Genomic DNA, 18,725 nt, shown 5'->3' on the forward strand with positions numbered 1-18,725 from the left:
TGAGTCGAATTCGTAAGGGTAGGAGCAGCCGCAGGTACTGGTCATCTAACTCCTTTTCTGGACGTTTTATTAAACCACCTTCCTGACCTCCGGGGGCTTCGCCCTGCCCGGATCCCCTCTTCTGGGGCCCCAATTTTCTGTACAATTCATCTTTTTTCCCCCCCGGTGTATATAAGATTGTAAGGTTATAAAACCAGGGGACGTTGAAATTTTAATTGTGAATGTACGCTTTGTAATTTCCAATTTGTATGTTTTACAATTGAGTTTTGTCTGTCCTTCATTTTTGTGCTGGTCACAAAATTATATAGTATTTTAATTGTTTTTTAACATTTTTTCCAGTGTAATTGTAAATTGTCTTTTTATTGTTTCAATAAATTGTTATGTAACTTCATTTTTGATTAATTTCTTTAGTTAGTGTGTTTATATTTGATTGTGGTTATAGCTAATTCCAAGCTTCTCCTGTACACGACCCAAGGGAATCATTCTGTTTGATTTATTTTTTTCCCTACCCACTGCTGGCCACGTTGTGTGTCACAATACCCTCCTCCTTCTAAATTGTATCATTCTGAGTCGAATTCGTAAGGGTAGGAGCAGCCGCAGGTACTGGTCATCTAACTCCTTTTCTGGACGTTTTATTAAACCACCTTCCTGACCTCCGGGGGGCTTCGCCCTGCCCGGATCCCCTCTTCTGGGGCCCCCTACCTACGCTCCTACCTACGCTCCCCGCCCAGGGCCGCCATGAGCCTAGAGCCACCCCTGGCCACAGGTTGCAGGGATTTACAGGGGGGCACTATAGGTGCTCCCCATGCCCACAATTGTAGTCCTCAGAGGCAAGGGGGCCATGCTAGGTGCCCTCAAAGTTGCTTTCCTTAAGCCTTTCCATGTCAGAAAGGAACCGACATTGTAATCCAGACAGCAGAAATGCCATTCTAAAGGGATTACGTTGCTGTTCCAACTGGCTGATGGGCTCCTTGAGCCCGTCAGAAGCCAGCGGGAATGAGCGGCCAGTTCGACTTCTGACCTCCTACATTGTAATTAGGTGGTCGGAAGTCAAACCAGGGTTTTCGGACGGAAAGCTTCTGACCTGCAGTCGGAAGCTTTCCGGCCGACATCATAATAGGGCCCTAAATATAGAATCATTATTTGGGTTAAGCATGTTTAGAGCATCCCTTTCAAATACCAATTCAGAATGAGATGTATTAATATTTTGTGATTGAAATTCGGTTACAACTACATAAAGGTAGTGGTAACCCATTTGTAGAAGGTAATGGGTGAGGTCCCAAAGGTAGCCCTTTCACTTTGTGAATGTTGCCAATAACATTTTTAACCCCTTCGCTGCTCCTGACCGCCAACGGTTGTCGCGCGCACTACCTCCGTAGTGCTGCGCACATCCGTTGGCCGTTGCGGCCCGCCCACTGCGCTAAACCGCCGCACTGCGGCGGATTTGCCGCCACTATTAAGCGGTTAAGAGTACACAGAGGTCATATGGGCCACTGTCTACACTTAAAAATGTTACTTAAACTATATATATATATATATATATATATATATATATATATATATATATATATATATATATATATATATATATATTTAAAAAAAGATTTTTTAACTTATTTATCACGTCTTCAGGATGCATTAAGAAAAATGATTGCTTTATTTAAAAGCACTTACAGACCTGGTGGTCTGCTAACCCCGGTAGGCCACTATCCCTGTGATGGTTGCGAATTATAGTTGGTTGCAGTTTTGTTACTTACCTCAATAATATTCATGAGGTAAGTCAAATTACGACCCACTACAATTCGTGAATTTGCAAACCTACCCATTAGTACCTGTTGGACTTGGCCCTTTTTGCAGGGTAATCCCTGAACTTTTTGCCTTCCTCCTAGCCTATTTTCTGACATGGTGTTGGTGGTTCTAGCACTCTGGGCACTTTAGCACTGCTGTTCAGTGTAAAGTGTGTGTGTTCTCCGTGATAACATGGTAAGATTGGTCTACACCTTTTTGGCCTATTTTATTTACCCGTCAGTCCCTTGTAAAGTGGTATCTCAGATACCCAGGGACGGTAAATTAAATGCTACTGGTGAGACAGCGCTGATTGCGCCACCCACCAAAGTAGCCTTTCAAACCTGTCTCAGGCCTCTGCCATTGCAGGGCCTGTGCGGGCAGTGTTACTGCCGCTGTGATGTGGCACCTAAAGTGTGTGTCATGTCTATGACTCCCCTTTTTAATGCATGTCAGGCTGACTTTGACCCTGCTCATTACCTCTCTGCTCTGATTTGCTCTTTTTACCCAACCCCTCTCCCTTTTTCCACTCACTCCCCCTCACTTCACCCCCTTCTCTCTCTCTAATTTCAACTCCCCTTGTCCCTTCTACTATCCCTCTGTTCCTTTGCCCCCTTCACTCATTTAACGCAATGTTTTTATTTTTTTTGAATTTTTCTGCTCATTGTCAATTGTATATTGTATCTTAACATGTTTATTTACCATGTTATGCGCTCTGATACTCTTGGATCCAGCAGAGCTATATAAAACCTTTTCAATAAATAAATAAATAAATAAAACCTCTAAGGTAGGCCCTAGCTAGCCCAATGGGCAGGGTGCATTGTAGGTAGGACATGTACCTTAAGTGTGTGACATGACCCGGTAGTGACAAACCGCCATTTTGGTTTCTCACTGCTTTGAGGCTGGCCTCTAATAGGAATGCATTGGAGATGCCCTGATACGTGTTTCAGTGGAAATTCCTGATACGAGAGGAGGAGCGTGGTCAAGTTTGGTATGGTTGGAATAACTTATAATAAATGCTGTGCAGTTGTGTGCGCAGAATTATTATAATTTTTTGGGAAATGCCACTTGGCATTTCTGTGTGCTATTGGTCTGCCTGCCTGATGTGGATTGCATGTCTGACTTTGAAGTGACAAGGGCTGGTGAGGTGTGTGTGGCTCCAGGGAGGGCAGGGTGAGTCAGCGCTAAGCTGAATGGGAGATCTGCATTTGAAGTAGTGCGGGGAGTAGTCTCCTGACCCTGAATAGGTCTGTTCCTGTCTAGGTGAATGCTGGCTCCACCCCCCCTGTGGTGTGTCTGATGACAGAGCCACCACCTGACAATGGGAAAGAGGAACCCTGTAAACAGAGTGCTCCCAAAAAAAAAAACAGAACCAGTTCAGGCTGGTTCCCCCAACCCTATGCCAGGGCAGACATAGAAAACATGTAGGATACATATTGGGGCTGTGACCCCATGGAAAGGATGTGCTTTTTATGCTTCCTTGTGACTTGCTGCTACTGGACCGCTGGTGGAACCGCAATGGGGAACTTCCTCCCTGCTGATGGGCCCTGTGAGCTGGCCTGCCTGGGCCCAGCCTTTGCCCTGGAACTGTTGGGGGCATAGCACCTCATGGGCGCTCTATTTTCAAGGAGAGTGCTGGGGCTTCGCAGCTCTGAGCTGCACATCGTTCAGAGGGAATCTCTGGTGTAGGATTTCCCCTGTGCCACTGGTGGTGGAGCGGGAGCCCAACCTGCATTGTCTTGGTCCAGAGGTGTAGCAGGGACCTGCCCCGCCTTGTGGGTATGTTTGGCGACAGAGCAGGAGCCCACCCCGCCGTTGCCACTGGTGAAGCGGGAGCCCCCCCCACATTGTGGTGATCTGGGAAGGAGTGCGGGAGCCCACCCCGCGTTTGTGCACCTGTTGGCGGGTGCCCACCCCGCATTTGCAAGTATTTTAATGCAGGAGCCTACCCCGCAGTTTTGTGCCGAGAAGTACCGGAGTCTCCACTCCGTGTAGCGTGAAACCGAAAGTCAGGCCAGTCCGGAGGAGCCTGACATGAGGTGGGGCCAGCGGAAACAGCCAATCATCCACGCGGCGGCAGGAAGTCAGGCAAACTTGTGTCTGTTCGTAGGCAGGGCTTCCATGTGCCGGTGGGAGCCCCGCGAATCGCGTGATGAGGAACACGAGGTCAGCGTAGACTTTGCTCCGGGCGCATTACCAGGGGTGAAAGCGGGGTCTCCTGGGCTCGATGAGAGCCCTGCTTGCTGCCTGGATTGTGGAACAAGACCGCAGAGATCGCCGGTGGCAAGGAGACCGGGACAGACCACGTAAAGTCCCGCGGGCGTTGCTTGATGCAGCCAGAAGAGACACCCCAGTGAGTGGGGCTTGGGCAGACATCCGACTGGGACTGAGATGCTTTCTAATACGTTTGCCTGGCCCTTGGCCGTGGTGGTGAAACGCTTCACATTTTGGGTAGCTGTGCTTCATGGTCACGCGCACCTACCCCCATCCTGCATGTTGTGGGCTGTGGTAGCACCGTGGTGCTCAAGCTGATTCTCACAGCTACACCACACAGGAGCAGGCAGCTTCAAAGTTGGGGGCAAATTGGTGTTCAGAGTCCCGGAGTACCGCTCCCCAGGCACAGTGGTGCCCAAGCCTAATTTCCAGCTGCACCGCAAGAGAGAGCGGGCAGCTGCAACACGGGGGCATTTTCTTGTTGGTCATGAGAATGGAGTGAGATACACTCCCACGCCCCCAGCGCATTGCGCACCTTGGCTTTGCTGCTTTGGAAGCCAGAGGGCTACTTGAGAGGCCCACAGCTTACACCCTGACATTCTGGACAGAGGGCATTTTTGAGCCCCAGAGAAAGGCCAGTTGGCCTCGGGCCCTGGTTGGTACCTGAGTTGGTACCTTAGGAGAGCGCAAGGCCCTAAAGGATTGAATAATGTGTTTATGCCTAATGTTTATTCCTAATGTGGTTTATTCCTACTGGGTCCATCCCTACAGTGATATTTACGCACAATTTGGTTATGCCAACAGGGATTGCATAATGTGGTTATGCTGATGATTATGTCCAAATGCTAATGTGATAATGCTGAGTACAGTATTTTGCCAGCAAGTTACTGGTTGTGTTTTACATTTACTACTTGTGCTTATGATGCTTCTGACAGTGGCCCGATTGGCCCGGTCTTGGATATAATCCCCTGTTAATATTGCTCAGTGCCAGTTGGCACAGTGTATATTGTGTGGTTATGATCTAATGTGTTTATAATAATACAAAGGCTATTTTTATATAACCTTATGTGGAGTTTCTTTTGTGATGCGCCTTGTGTGTTGCTGCTGTGTGTTTGTTGCACAAACGCTTTACACATTGCCTCTGGGATAAGCCTGACTGCTCGTGCCAAGCTACCAAGGAGGTAAGCAGGGGTTATCTTCAGCGTGTAACTCCCTTGCCCTGACTAAAGTGGTAGTTTCTGCCTGGCGTAGGTGCATGCCCCAGCCAACCAGAAATCCCATTTCTATCAGTACCGATGTTGGTTTGCAAAATATCAAACTGGTTGCAAAAATACTGGTCACAAATTGCAACCAGTATTTTGCAACCAGTGTTTCGTACATCTGACCGTTAGGGTCTGGACTGAAGAAAGTTTCAAATAAAATGGCATCCAAAAATGAAAAAATAATGTAAGCCCATTAACAGGAGAGGACATTGGTAATGAAAGTGCACCTGAACTTCTACACCTAGGCCATTATTACCAGTGACTAGTATGCTGGTGTGGGGACATTGGTGGGAGTACAATTGCTAACTTCTCTGGACAGAGCAGTTGAGAGGAGAGCTGGGGGCATTTGCTGGTACCCCTGTTCTGCAGGAGTGGGCGGGGGCAGCAGCTGCCCTCCGCCCTCACAGCACCGCACATGGCCCCTTTGTTTTTGGTCCTGGGATTACCCGGCAAGCTGGAGTGAGTCAGATCTTAGTCCTCATGAGGGCTATTTTGTGTTTTTTAAACTTCAGCTAATACAAAGGAATTACGACAAACACAAAGGCCCAGCCACACTATCGGGTTGGTGGCACATAGCCTGGCTTCCGCGAATTATTTATACCTATTAACATGCAGGATTTCTTTCGGAAATTGATTTTTCTTGTCTTTTGTTTTGAAACTATCATTTTGCTTTTAACGCCAGGACTGTAAATGGAAAATGTACATGGAAATGGACGGCGACGAAATTGCAATAACCTACATAAAGGAAGTGACATTCAACACTGGCCGGCCTGATGTGGACGTCTTGAAGATGACAAAGGTAAACTTGCATCCGCCACATAAACGCCTCACAAATATGTCGCTACCAATTCAAGCGTGCAAGTTAAAATGCCCATCAGGACGGCTTCCGCGGGCCTGGAGATGTGCATAAATGCAGTCTCTCGTTGACTGAACGAAGGGCAAATTCTGCTCATCAGACCAGCCCTAATAGGTTTTCTTCAGTTTTTTTTATTGTTTTTGTGTCTGCCGCAATATTCAAGAACTTGGCCCATTTCATTGCGCATTTCAAGATTCGAAGTCCGCTTTCCATATTTTCAAGATGTAAAAAATGGCAGCATGTATAAAATGGGGAATTTAAAAAAAATACATTTCAGAATGTCACTTTCTCAATGTGTGAAGTTTTAAATCTTATGAAAAATGCATTTTTTAATAAACGGATTTGGTCCTAATATCACACCTGTTATGAAAATGGATCCAGCATGGATACTTCAAGTAAATAGAAAGAAAACATTTCATGTCTAACATTGTCTCAGATTAATTTTCTAAAGACATAAGAGAATATATTTTCTCTATTGCAGGCAACGCAGAGTTAACATGCTAGTATGAAGGGAGACCCCCATGTGAAGTTAATACTTTTTCAAACCAGTTATTAACTACAATAGGAACCAATTCGAAATCAGCTGTTATCCTAAGCCGAAAAACACATTTAGTAACAGCATATTTTACATGATAAAAAAGAGAAAATTGTAACCAATCAAAATCCACTGTTCCTGCCTTAATTCTCTCTGAGCACTGTACATTACACAGTAATAGTTTGCAAGCGTCTGTGTCACCAGCGAGAATAGGAAAATTGATTTTGCACAGTAAGTTGCAGTCTGTGGGAAGTCACCATAATTTCCATTTTGTTTGCAGCCTCCTTTTGTGATGGAGAAGTGGATTGTGGGAATTTCAGAGAAGCAGAGAGTGGAATGCACTGTTATGTATGAGGTCAGTTTCCAGCTCCAGACTGCACAATGATGTAAGAAACGCATTTTGATTACATAGCTAATGATAGAAAAATGTTTTAAAGATTTCTTCTGAAAAACATGCCTGAGTGTAAATGAAGTGATTCTGTTTTCAAGCAGATTGGTAAGGTTGCTACATATAGGTGAAGAATATGTCCTGAAAGGCAAGCACTTGTGAGCCACCTACGATCACTCGAAGGCAACTGATGTACTTATCCATACAAACCCATGTGCTTGCACTCTGCACCCCTTCACATGCCGGGGTAATTGCTGACAATTGATCTAGGGCATACCACATCCAACATCCCTCCAAACATACCCTCCAAAATGTCAAATCGTAGGGCTTCGTGACTTCCAAAGAGATGTGAAGCTCTATACAAATTCTGCTTTGCGGTATTACACAATTAGCTTCAGAGTGTGAAGACGAGGAAAGGCACATATTCCCAGCTATGGAAGTCGACAAGACGGCGTAGTGGACATTATGGGGATGCCTGTCACTGAATGGAAACATTTGTGGCTGAAGCTTAATGACTAATTAGATTGGGGCGTCTGTCACAGTAACAAGACAGTCCTGTGTCAGATAAGTTGGTGGGTTCTGTTTCCGACAGTGGAGTTAGCTCAGACACTGCTATCAGAATCGTGGCAGTACCCCCACTTCTAAACGAGACACCAAACTTTACGTTAGATGGGGTTGCAACCTGGTCAATATAGCGTGGCACATACTTCATGTCTTTCCTGGACCGGAATCAAGCATCCTAGGACCGGTTTCTGACTATCAGCCGTCTTCAGCCAGTATAGCTTGACTCCAGTGGTGTGGAGAGCATGGGACTCACGTCTGAGCATACCCATCCCACTCGGGGTGACAAATGCAAAAACAACAGTTGATGGACAGAATCCAGATCGATTTTTGATGAAAAGTTGAAGTTGGTCTTGACACAGATTTTTACAAACACCAATCTGAATAGCTGAAAAAGGTCCCTCCACACTACAGTTGGAACGAGGAGTTCAGTTTTCAATATTTATTTATATAACATTGTTTGTGAATGGACCTATAGAAAGGGAGCGAGAACATTAAAAAGATAAAAGACAGAAGTACAAAACCATTATCATAACAACATGTGCGTGTACTCTGAAGATCCTGACATTTTTCCTCCCGGGTGGGTCCACTCTCATGGTCCTCAGTGCTGAGTATTACGTCTTGTTTTCCCTTGCTCTATAGAAAACCCTGCTTGATTTAAGTCAATATTTAGAGTGTGATGCATGTGGAATGTACTGTTTGTGCTTTATATGAGGAAGTTTGGAACGGCCACTCCTTCATGACTCATCACGCCAACAGTGTGGTGTATTTCTTGAACTAGGCCTAGGTCTTCATTATCACATAACCTGTATCCTGCTGAGGACTTATGTAAATATAATCATCTCTTTATCATCTACTACGTTGACCACCTCATCCTAACACTAGGCCATTAATCACCTACCTCATTGTTGGAGTTCCTTGGTGAAAGGAGCATGTTCTATATTTGTTGCCTTAACCTGCCCAATACTACGTAAATCCAGAAACGCTCTACCATAATGGTCTTGTGTCCATGGGAATCCACCCAGAGTTTCACTCAGAAATAGGGCAATGCTACTTTGCCTCTAGCACTGAAATCCTTCTTCACCTCCAGTAGTGCCCTTTTCGCGGTCTCTTCTCTCTTGCTCTCTTCTTTCTCTCTGATCTCTTTCTCTCCATCTTCCTCCTGTCTCCCTCCCTCTCATTCTCTCTCTCTCTCTTTCTCTTAGTCTCATGGTACATACTGAAATTAACCTCGGGGATCTGGAGACAGTGGCAGAGCACCTTGAGTTTCCTGGGGCTTTCAAAACCGGTCTCAGATGGTGCAAGTACACCTGGGAAACGTCTGGTGATGTAAAAGGCCTGTCCGGCCCTGACTCTAACCTTTAGAGGAATAAGGGAGTATGGATTAGGGAATGAAACTAACCCTTAAAAAGATGCCCAGTTGGCTCGGACTTGGTGATACCCAGGAGAGATACATCCACGGAAAGCTGCTGAGGGAGCTCAGCTCAATTGCCTAATGTCAATTTTCCCAGCACATGGAGTGAGAAAAGGTGCTGTGAGCCTGAGAAATAGTCAGCCGCTGCCACGCCCCCTCACCTTTTTATTGAGAAGAAGAGTTCTTGTTCAGGTCAGGCAGCTAGGGGCTAGACATGTGCTAAATGTGCAGGCTTCTGGCTGCCTGAGCTGAACTTTGCCAGGCTGAGGATTTCACAGATCTGTGAGCGTGACTTCCTCAGCCTGGCAAAAAGTGCCTTGAGGCCCTCCTCTTCGTGATGAGGGGAAGCATCACTGATTGCCTCAGACCTACGTGCTTCAGTTTTAGGCCCTTGAAATGCACTGGGCCGAGTGTCAATCAGTGACACCTCATCACAAAGTTGGATGGGTTCAGCAGTCTCACTGACCCGATCCCACTCTGTGATGAGTGAGGGACTGCTACCTTTCCTCATTGGCTGACCTGAGAGAAGGCAGCACTCCCAACCATCCTTTGACCTTCGAGGCTTTCCTGTCCGGCAGCTGCAGGGCAGGTAAGTTTTATGTTTTTGATTGTTTGGTGTGAGCATGTATGTACAAATGTTTTGAGTGAGTGTTGTAAACGGGTGTGTGTGTGAGCGTTTGTGAATCCATGGCTTTGAGTGAGTGCTTATGTATGCATCACCCAACTGCAACAAATTCCATGCCTAACTGGAAATAGTCCTATGCTTTCGAACATCCACTGGACGAATGTACCCCTAGTATATGAGTACCGCCATCCTTACCTTGATGCAACATTACCGAAAGATCATGCCAATGATAGCGTAAGTAGACAGAGAAAGGGAAAGGTCCTTAAATATACAAGCATACACATTGAGATCGCCCATCTACCATGGATTACAAAGCTAATTATGGAAAGTAAAGACACTGGCTAATTATGGTCTTATTCGACATCACTTGCACTTATTTTAAGGAAGTTCAGCAAAGACACTAAGCATTTCAAACTTTTTAAAATACACTTAGTATAGATGTGCCTGTGTACATATATACCACACATTACTATATAAAATACCTAAAAAAATCACAGTCCTTCAATTTTGAAAATGAATTTGCAGCACACATTTAGTGAAGTGAATTGTGTTTCTTGGTACTCTGAGTGAGGCTTTAAGTTGTTGGGAAAAATAAGAATCTAAAAAGGAGGGCGAAAATTGGATCTAATATGAAAGCTTATTGAAGTCCAGAGGTGGGGACTAGTTGTGGTTCAGTCCTTACAGGGGGGGCCTGGAAATACTTGTAGCAGATTATCAGACTTTAACTGTTGTATTTAAGTACTCTTGAAAGTGATATTGTAGTCTTGTGGAACCCTAGATTCTGTGGGGGTGCGAGTTATAGTTACCTTAGGGTTAGTTATAGTTACTCGAGATAACTATATCTATTACAGCTGAATTTGTATTGTTTTGTATGTAAATTCTGAACCTAACAGTAACATCCCTGTAACTTTTTTTGTTAGTGAATCTGTATTTATACATAACATATACAGTTGCCAGTTGGTAGTTATAGTTAGGACCATGTTTCCATAGAAAAAGTGTTTTTTGACTTGCCTATATGTTTGACATATCTTCACACAATGTTCCAGATAAAGTGTCATAGTGAGTCTTTTTTTCCGAACTGCTGGACAGAATTACACCAAATTTGGCAGAAGGGTAGAGGCGTTTCTACAGATCACGCTTTCAGTAATTTGGTGTAAATTAGTTCAGGTGTTTTAGAGAAATTAAAGGAAATCCAAATGTGTATATAGACCACCAGTCCTTCAAAAAGTTGGCAAAAAAATCTGCCCGAATAATCTCGGCAATAGAAGATAAGAAAGACCTAGCCAACAGGGCGCATGGATGGATAACGGTGGGAGATTACGGCAAAATACGGCCACAAGCATATCTTAATATCGGGATGAAAATAAAAATCAAAGAAAAGTTCCTAAAATTGCGCCTTGGAGCTATCCCGATATTACTGCACCTGCCGCCATGGGAGAGAACTCACGCCTCGGCCCTATGCCGCCTGTGTAAATCTGGCAAGGAGGACATCATCCATGTGATATGTATTTGCCTGAGACTAATGGACCTGAGGCTCAAGCTGTTGCTACCTTTTTTTAGATCACATGCCGTTCGGACCTGTAGGCAGGCAGTTAAACTTTGTTTTTTCTCCAGCGATATTAAACTGAATTGTCAGGTTGTGAAGTTCTTTGATTTAATGCAGGAAAGATTCAAGCACACTTGAAAGACTCATTGGGACTTAATAACAAACTTGAATTGACAATAGTAACTGCTGTATTTTAAATAATTTGTACTGTTATATGGCATTTTAAATAATTTGTACTGTTATATGGCGTTTTATATTTTTGTAAAGATTTTAATTAATCATATACAAATAAATATATTACTTACTTACTTACTTACAAATGTGTATATCTGTGGCCTTGATGATTTCACAAATAATTACAAGCTTGTGCAGGGGAATGCAGATTTGTGACTGGCTGCAAACACTTCAACTAGGAAGTGTTGGCAGCTAACTCGGGACTTGGCTTAAACTGAGTGCCACAAAAAAAACATTAAAAAATACGAAAAGTGGACAGGGTAGGAATACCCTGACCCCTTATTTTTGGTCCAGGGGTCCCAGAGAAACCCTGTTAAGCCAAAAAAGCATTAAAAAAAAATGCTGCAAATTCGCAATTTTCGCAGATTCGCAGGAAAAATAATTTTAAAAAACCATGCATGGGCTCCCAAGCTTGTTTTGAATTGACTCCATGGGTGGGCCAGGTCCTGGGGGCATACCATAAAAAAAAGACAGGGCCTCCTCTCCTACGGCTTATGATGGTCCCGGGAGCCGCCACTTCCCCAGGACCCTGCTTTTAATGTATGCAGGGGGTTCTATGTTTTTATTATATATTACCCAGAGGTAATCGACACTGAATAGGTAGAGTTTGTCCCGCATTTCCATAGTATTTTTGGGTTTGCTAATAACTTTGGTGCTGCTTAACGAATTTTCAGAAAATGTCCACAAAAATGTTAATCCAACTCAGCTCCTACCTGGTAAGTTTAGGGATGATCTGTGAAGCGGGGGCCAACAAAAAAAGTGGGATTCCTCAAAAACAATTTTCCCCATGTATTTTTCATAGACTTTTTTGGAAAGGGGTATAGCCCAAATGGGTGAACGTAATTACACCACATTTGGCAAGAATCAAGATCTTGGTACATAAAGTGTGCTTTTTAGTAATTCAGTGTAAATTCGATCAGTAGTTAAGGAGAAATAAAGGTTCAAAAAGTCTTGTATATTTGTACGATTGAGTTTGAGAGACTCTCACAAGAGTCCTGCAAACTCAACTTAAAAAATAGACCCTGCTGATTGGTCGAGGGGGCTTTTTTTCCCTTGGGCCATCTCTATACTGCAAGTGCTCTGATTGGCTAGCTGCAACATTACAGGACTCAGGGACTTGGTTCAATGTCTTTAAAAGGAGTAAAAGACAGATATAAAAGATATAAAGCGGGCATGGTAGGGATACCCAACCCCCTAGTCCTTGTGGGCCCTCCTACCAAGGCTAAAGTTAAATTGCAGAATCGTGGGGGAAGAATGGTGGTTGCCATTTTAAAAAAATATATTTGACCCTTGCGGTGGCCTGGAGGGGTCAATGTCTTTTCTTTTAGAGGAGGAGGTTGTGCATGGGGATGACTGCAGCCTAGAGTACTCCATCACTCAGGGCCCATGAACTTTAGCAAAGGATAGGAGGTGGGCGATCACACCTTGCTGAGGATATGCGACCCCAGGGACCCCAACCTCCACAGACCAGCATAATATTGATGGGGAGGAGGGTGTACACCAGTAATCCGATTACTGCCCTAGGGACCCCATTCCCCTGGGCCCGGCATTAAAACTAAAGGGGAGGGGGTTCTTGGCGCCCCTCTCCAAGCTGATCATGGCCCTGTTGACCTCATCCCGTGAGGGTCCTACATAAATCATAAAATCATGGGGGGGATGCGGCCCCCTCCCAGAGCCTCTTAAGGCCCCGGGACCCCATCCCCTGGGCCAGGCTCCACTGTGATGTCACACGAAGCCCACCTTGGGATATTGTTTCCCTGCCCATAAGAGCAGGGACTGGGAATTCTTGTATGCACCCACCTGGCAGAAGTTTCAAACATTCTTCCGCTGGGTGGAAGCAGTCATTTATTACCCTGCCTTCACTCTTCCAGGTAGAAAAACTGAAAAACACTTCCTCGAGCTGGACGCTAGCAATGTAGGTCCAGGTGCACCCAGGATGGTTGCATGCAGGGAGCCAGCAGGACTGCAGGGGCCCTCTGGCTCCCCCCGCAGTCCCCAGTGTTATTTGGTGTGGGTGCCCCAGGTGGGCACCAGGACACCCCATTATGCCCCAGGGGATAGGGTCCCTCTAGCCCGTAGCAGCTCAGGGAGGCGGGCCACTTGCCCCCTTCCTTTGCAAAAAGTTTCCCCGTGGAATGGGGTCCTTGGGGGCGCAAAGGCTCTGGGGGAGGGGCTGCATAGCCACTTTCCCTCAAAACCCCCCACGTTAAACACACTACATGTATTATTGTCCCTCACATGTGGTTTGTCTGATTCACTGCACTGCACTGCCCATTATACATGAGGAACTGGGTGTTGGCTATGTGACCGATGTAATTAAAATGTCACCTTTTATTAAGTGGATCCCTATATGGTATATAGGGACGTTCAAGATAGTCTGGTACGATAACCGATAGTAAGGATGCAGTGCTGAACTGCATCCTTACTATTGGTTATCAAAATCGTGGGTTTCCTACTGCAGCTGCCTTCTTTCAATACTGCACCACTCACTCTTATAATATTCACTCGCTTATTATGCAGTGCTGAACTGCATCCTTACTATCGGTTATCGTACCAGACTATCTTGAACGTCCCTATATTCACGATTGTGGTCCGCCTGACGTTCTTTGACTGGCCAAACCGTGGCCCTTCTTCAGTCTTACACAAGCACATTGCTAACCGGAATCGAATCCAAGCTGACCTCAACAGGTCACGGCAACAGCCCGCCCGGATATTCCTGTGACCGGGTACACAATAAGCCTTGAACCCCTTCGCTTCCCTCTTGGCAAATGAGGCTGCTTTACTATTAGGCATACATTAAATGTCCTGATGAGATCCGTAGAATGTGTTAAACAGATCGAAACACCGTCAACAACTATGAGCACCTTACACAAATGTAATGTTTTATTTGCCCTTTAACAGTGTGAAGGTGTCAATTTGTTCTGTTTTATAATCAAAACTGTGCGATTAACAAGTTTACAGAACGTTAAGCTCTTGCCTAAGCCCATTCGTTCGTTCGCTTTAATTGTTCCCTGTCCTGATATTTCTTGTGTGATTGACTGGGTACATGCTTGTGCCCTGTCTTGTATATTGTGTGTTATTCATGTTTTACATTGACTGAAAAGTAAATACCAAGACCTCAGCCCGGCTGGGCATGTCGTTTTTAAATATAGCAACAACTTTGTCTATATTTATTGATTAAGCATTATTATTTGTAAAGTAGACCTGCTACACTCAGAGGTATGATAGAGTTGTAACCTCCTATGAAGTTGTACAGTACCAATCCAAATTAGCGGGCGGCAAAGACAGTGATACATTTTGGCCCTATACAAAAAAAGAGAACTGAGGCACTTTTTTGTTTTTAAACATTAAGCACTTAGGGTCTCTTGACGAGTGTCCGACCGCCATAATTTCAAGCACGGGACTGTCCGACAAGGGGTCGGCGGTCCCGACAGCCCAACTGGGATACGACTGCTGTGCAGGTGGTTGTAAACATTCTTGTTTCTATTGCGGCTTGTGCTGTGGCCTGGAAAAGGGCTGCAGCACAAGCTGCAAAAAAAAAAAGAAATGTTTACAAATATCCATGCACCGTGTGCCAGGCACGATTTGGTGCCTGGCACACGGCGCATGGATGTTTGAGGGGGCAACACATGTGCACCCTGGCCCTATAGCAGAGGCCCACGGAGAACGGGGGCCCTGCTAGTAATAATGAACTATTTATTATAATTATTTAATTGAGTAATGAATATGTTAATTATGCAATAATTATATTTTGTAAGTTATATATTACGCGCAGGTTGTTGGGTTTTTAGGAGTACAGGGTGGGAAGTTATTTAAGTAATAATTAATTTACAGTTACTTATTAATGTATTTTTAATTACTGAATTGAATATTAAATAAATAAATTGTGTAATAGTTATATTTGTTAAGGTATGTATTAGGTGCGGGCTGATGCGTTTGTAGGGGTATAGGGTGGGAAGGTAATTAAATAATAATTAACAATCAATTAACAATGTATTATTTATTATTTGTAAATTGTGCAAATCATTTTTTAAGTTATATATTAGGTTCAGGCTGCTGGCTTTGTAGGGGTATAGGGTGGGAACCTAAGTATTAATTAATTGGTTAATTAATAATTATTAATATAATTAATAATTAATATGTAATTGATTGTTAATTATGCTAAGTGTGTTACATCTATTTATTTTAGTTATATTCTAAGTGTAGACTGATAGGTTTATGGGGCTATAGCGTGGTAAGTTAATTAAGTAATAAATAAGTAACACTTTTTTCATTAATAATAAATTATTAATTTGTTTACTAATCATGTTAACTGTTCTTTTTTTATATATATTCTCTTTTGGTTAATTAATAAAGTTCATATTAAGATTTGTATATGATATAAATCAATAGGGTTATGTGTCATATATGTTATGTGGTTGAAATGAAGTACTTTCTCTACCGTTGCTCATACTGGAGTGGGAATAGTAATTGCTACCCCTCCAAAGTCCAGCACTTTCGCAACTGTTGCACAGACTACAGTGGGAATAGTACATTTTACCTCTCCAAAGTCCAACACTTTTCCTACTGTTGCACAGACTAGAGTGGGAACAGTAAATGTTACCCCTCCAGAGTCCAATGCTTTCCCTACTGTTGCACAGACTGGAGTGGGAATAGTAAAGTTGGCCCTCAAGAGTTCAACACTTTCCCTACTGTTGCACAGACTTGAGTGGGAATAGTAAATCTTTCCTCATCCGAAGTCCAATGCTTCCCTAATGTTGCTCAGACTGGAGTGGGAATAGTAAATGGTACACCTCTGTAAAACAATGCTTTATCTACTGTTGCAAGGCTGAAGTGGGAATAGTAAATGTTAACCCTCCAGAGTCCAATGCTTTCCCTACTGCTGCACGAACTGGAGTGCGAATAGTAAATGTTACCCTTTTACCCCTTCAGAGTCCAATGCTTTCCCTACTGTTGCAAAGACTGGAGTGGGAATAGTAAATGTTACCCCACTGAAGTCCAATGCTTTCCCTACTGTTGTACAGACTGGAGTGGGAATAGTTAATTTAACCCCTCTGCAGTCCAAAAATGCCCCTACTGGTGAACAGACTGGAGTGGAAATAATACATGTTACTTCTCCGGAGTAAAACACTTTCTCTACTGTTCCACAGACTGGAGTGGGAATACCATATCTATTATTCCCAGACTTTGCATATATATATATATAAATATATATATATATATATATATATATATATATATATATATATATATATATATATATATATATATATATATATATATATATATATATTCGATATATAATAAAAATATATATATTTTTAAGAAATGGCGTTTTTCTATTCATTATATATGACAATTTATTTAACATATTGCATTTGATTTGTTAATATATTTGATGTATTTATGTATATAAATACATTTATAAATATATATATATATATATATATATATATATATATATATATATATATATATATATATATATATATATGCTTTTTATAGTAGTAAATTCATAAAGCACAAAAATTTTTGGAATATAAAATATATTTTATTAACAATAGTGTTATAATATATATATAAGGATGCATACACAAAATATTTGTGTCTATATATATTTATATACAGTATCAGATGTTATTTAACTTTATTTAATTTACATTATATGAATGTTATATGTTACAATATTTAAAATGCACTATTTGATACTATATAAATATATGTGTGTGTGTATATAAATAAATACATATGAAATATTTTAATATATAACATTAATATAATGTCAATTAAATAAATGTATATATATATATATATATATATATATATATATATATATATATATATATATATATATATATATATATATATTCCTACGAAATCCCAAAGCATCAGCATCTACTGCAGCGCAACACCAGGGCACAGACTCCAAAAGCTGGTATGAAAGTAGTTTATTCAAGCATCAAGGTCCAAATGAGGCGTTTCGGCTGCCAGACATGCAGCCTTGATCACATAGCGGGCTGTGAAGTCATAGGTGATATATATACAGGTGAGTGTAGTAGTCTTGTTACTATGTCATTTGAAATGAGAATACATTTTTACCACATTTTACTGCATCCAGCATGCGTGTTGTTTACTACAAGGAGTAATGCAACATACCTGTGACACTGAAAGGCATGGAGAAAACATAGAGCACAGACTACTTATTTTTATAGGACAATATCCTAGCCCTGCACAGTTCACAAATGAGAATTCCCTTAGAGTGATGCGAGACATTGGCTTGAGAGTAACTCTCGTGAAGGAGAGAAAATAACTATGTGTATATACGGATGAAGACATAATGGCCTTCTGTGCGTGTTCATCATAGGAATGAAATGACATACCGGACTGTCAAAATACCCGCGAGAATTCGGGCCAGAGTGGCCACGGGATGCCGGCAACAGCCTAGATACACAGTGGCAGGTGCGTGATGACGCGCGTAATTAAAGGGGCTCAGAAAGTCGTGAACATCGTTAGAAGTATTCCTTAACGGAGCACTTAAGGCTGCGCAGTAATGTGTCCATGGTGCCTAAATGCGCAGTGAAGTTAGAGTGGTGCCTTAAAAAGACTGTTTTAATGTGTTTGAAGGCAGACAGCTACACAAGTGAGAAACCCTAGTTAAAAAAGAGGGCGAGAGGAATATGGGGTAGTGCCTTTGGTGAGTGGAGAGGAGACGTGCGTGACAAGTGCACGGTGGTGATAGTGGTGCTATTCGTGCATGATAAAATTCCCCTCCCATCTGTCTATACAGTGGTTAAAAGCAGAGTCATACAAAATATATGTAATATATATATCAAGATGCTCCTAGAGCTGGACAACCTATCCAATATGTGAAGACTGCTATAGCATTTTATGCAAATTACACAACATAAAAATGAGTTGCAGGCATGTAGAGAACAGCCAGGTTACATATATAGGAAATAATGTGTTTGTATGTTTTAATGATATTAATGTAAAAAAAATTATATTTTTTCTATATTTTTCTTTAACTTTATAAGTATAGGGAAACGTTATTTTTGCAATCGATATTTTTGACACAATATTTCTGTTTCACAATAGTGTTGTGATCAATATTATGTCAGTGGTCCCCTTTCTTGATGCCTGGCTTTGTCTCCAAGATAAGAGTATTACCTTTAGAGAAATAATATAGAAATTCCACCATCATATCCCTGAACACTGACACAAGCTGACTGCATTCCAAATAGTAGAATACTGATCTTGAGGCAGCTATTGTGGGGGCAGTTTGGCGCTATGGCAGAAAGGAAGACT

At 42.6% G+C, this 18,725-nt stretch overlaps 1 protein-coding gene across 2 annotated transcripts in view; it reads left to right on the forward strand.

Moving 5' to 3' along the window:
- MAP3K20 (mitogen-activated protein kinase kinase kinase 20) overlaps positions 1 to 18,725 on the forward strand; it is a 1,049,056-nt gene that overhangs the window by 997,914 nt on the left and 32,417 nt on the right. For both annotated transcript variants that reach the window (XM_086956144.1, XM_086956145.1), the window contains exons 17-18: positions 5,944 to 6,060; positions 6,933 to 7,007. In XM_086956144.1, coding sequence (XP_086812270.1) covers positions 5,944 to 6,060; positions 6,933 to 7,007 — 192 coding nt within the window. The remainder of the gene's footprint in view (positions 1 to 5,943; positions 6,061 to 6,932; positions 7,008 to 18,725) is intronic.

This window comes from Lissotriton vulgaris, chromosome 2_1, assembly GCF_964263255.1.
Source record: "Lissotriton vulgaris chromosome 2_1, aLisVul1.2, whole genome shotgun sequence".
Lineage (NCBI taxonomy): Eukaryota > Metazoa > Chordata > Amphibia > Caudata > Salamandridae > Lissotriton > Lissotriton vulgaris.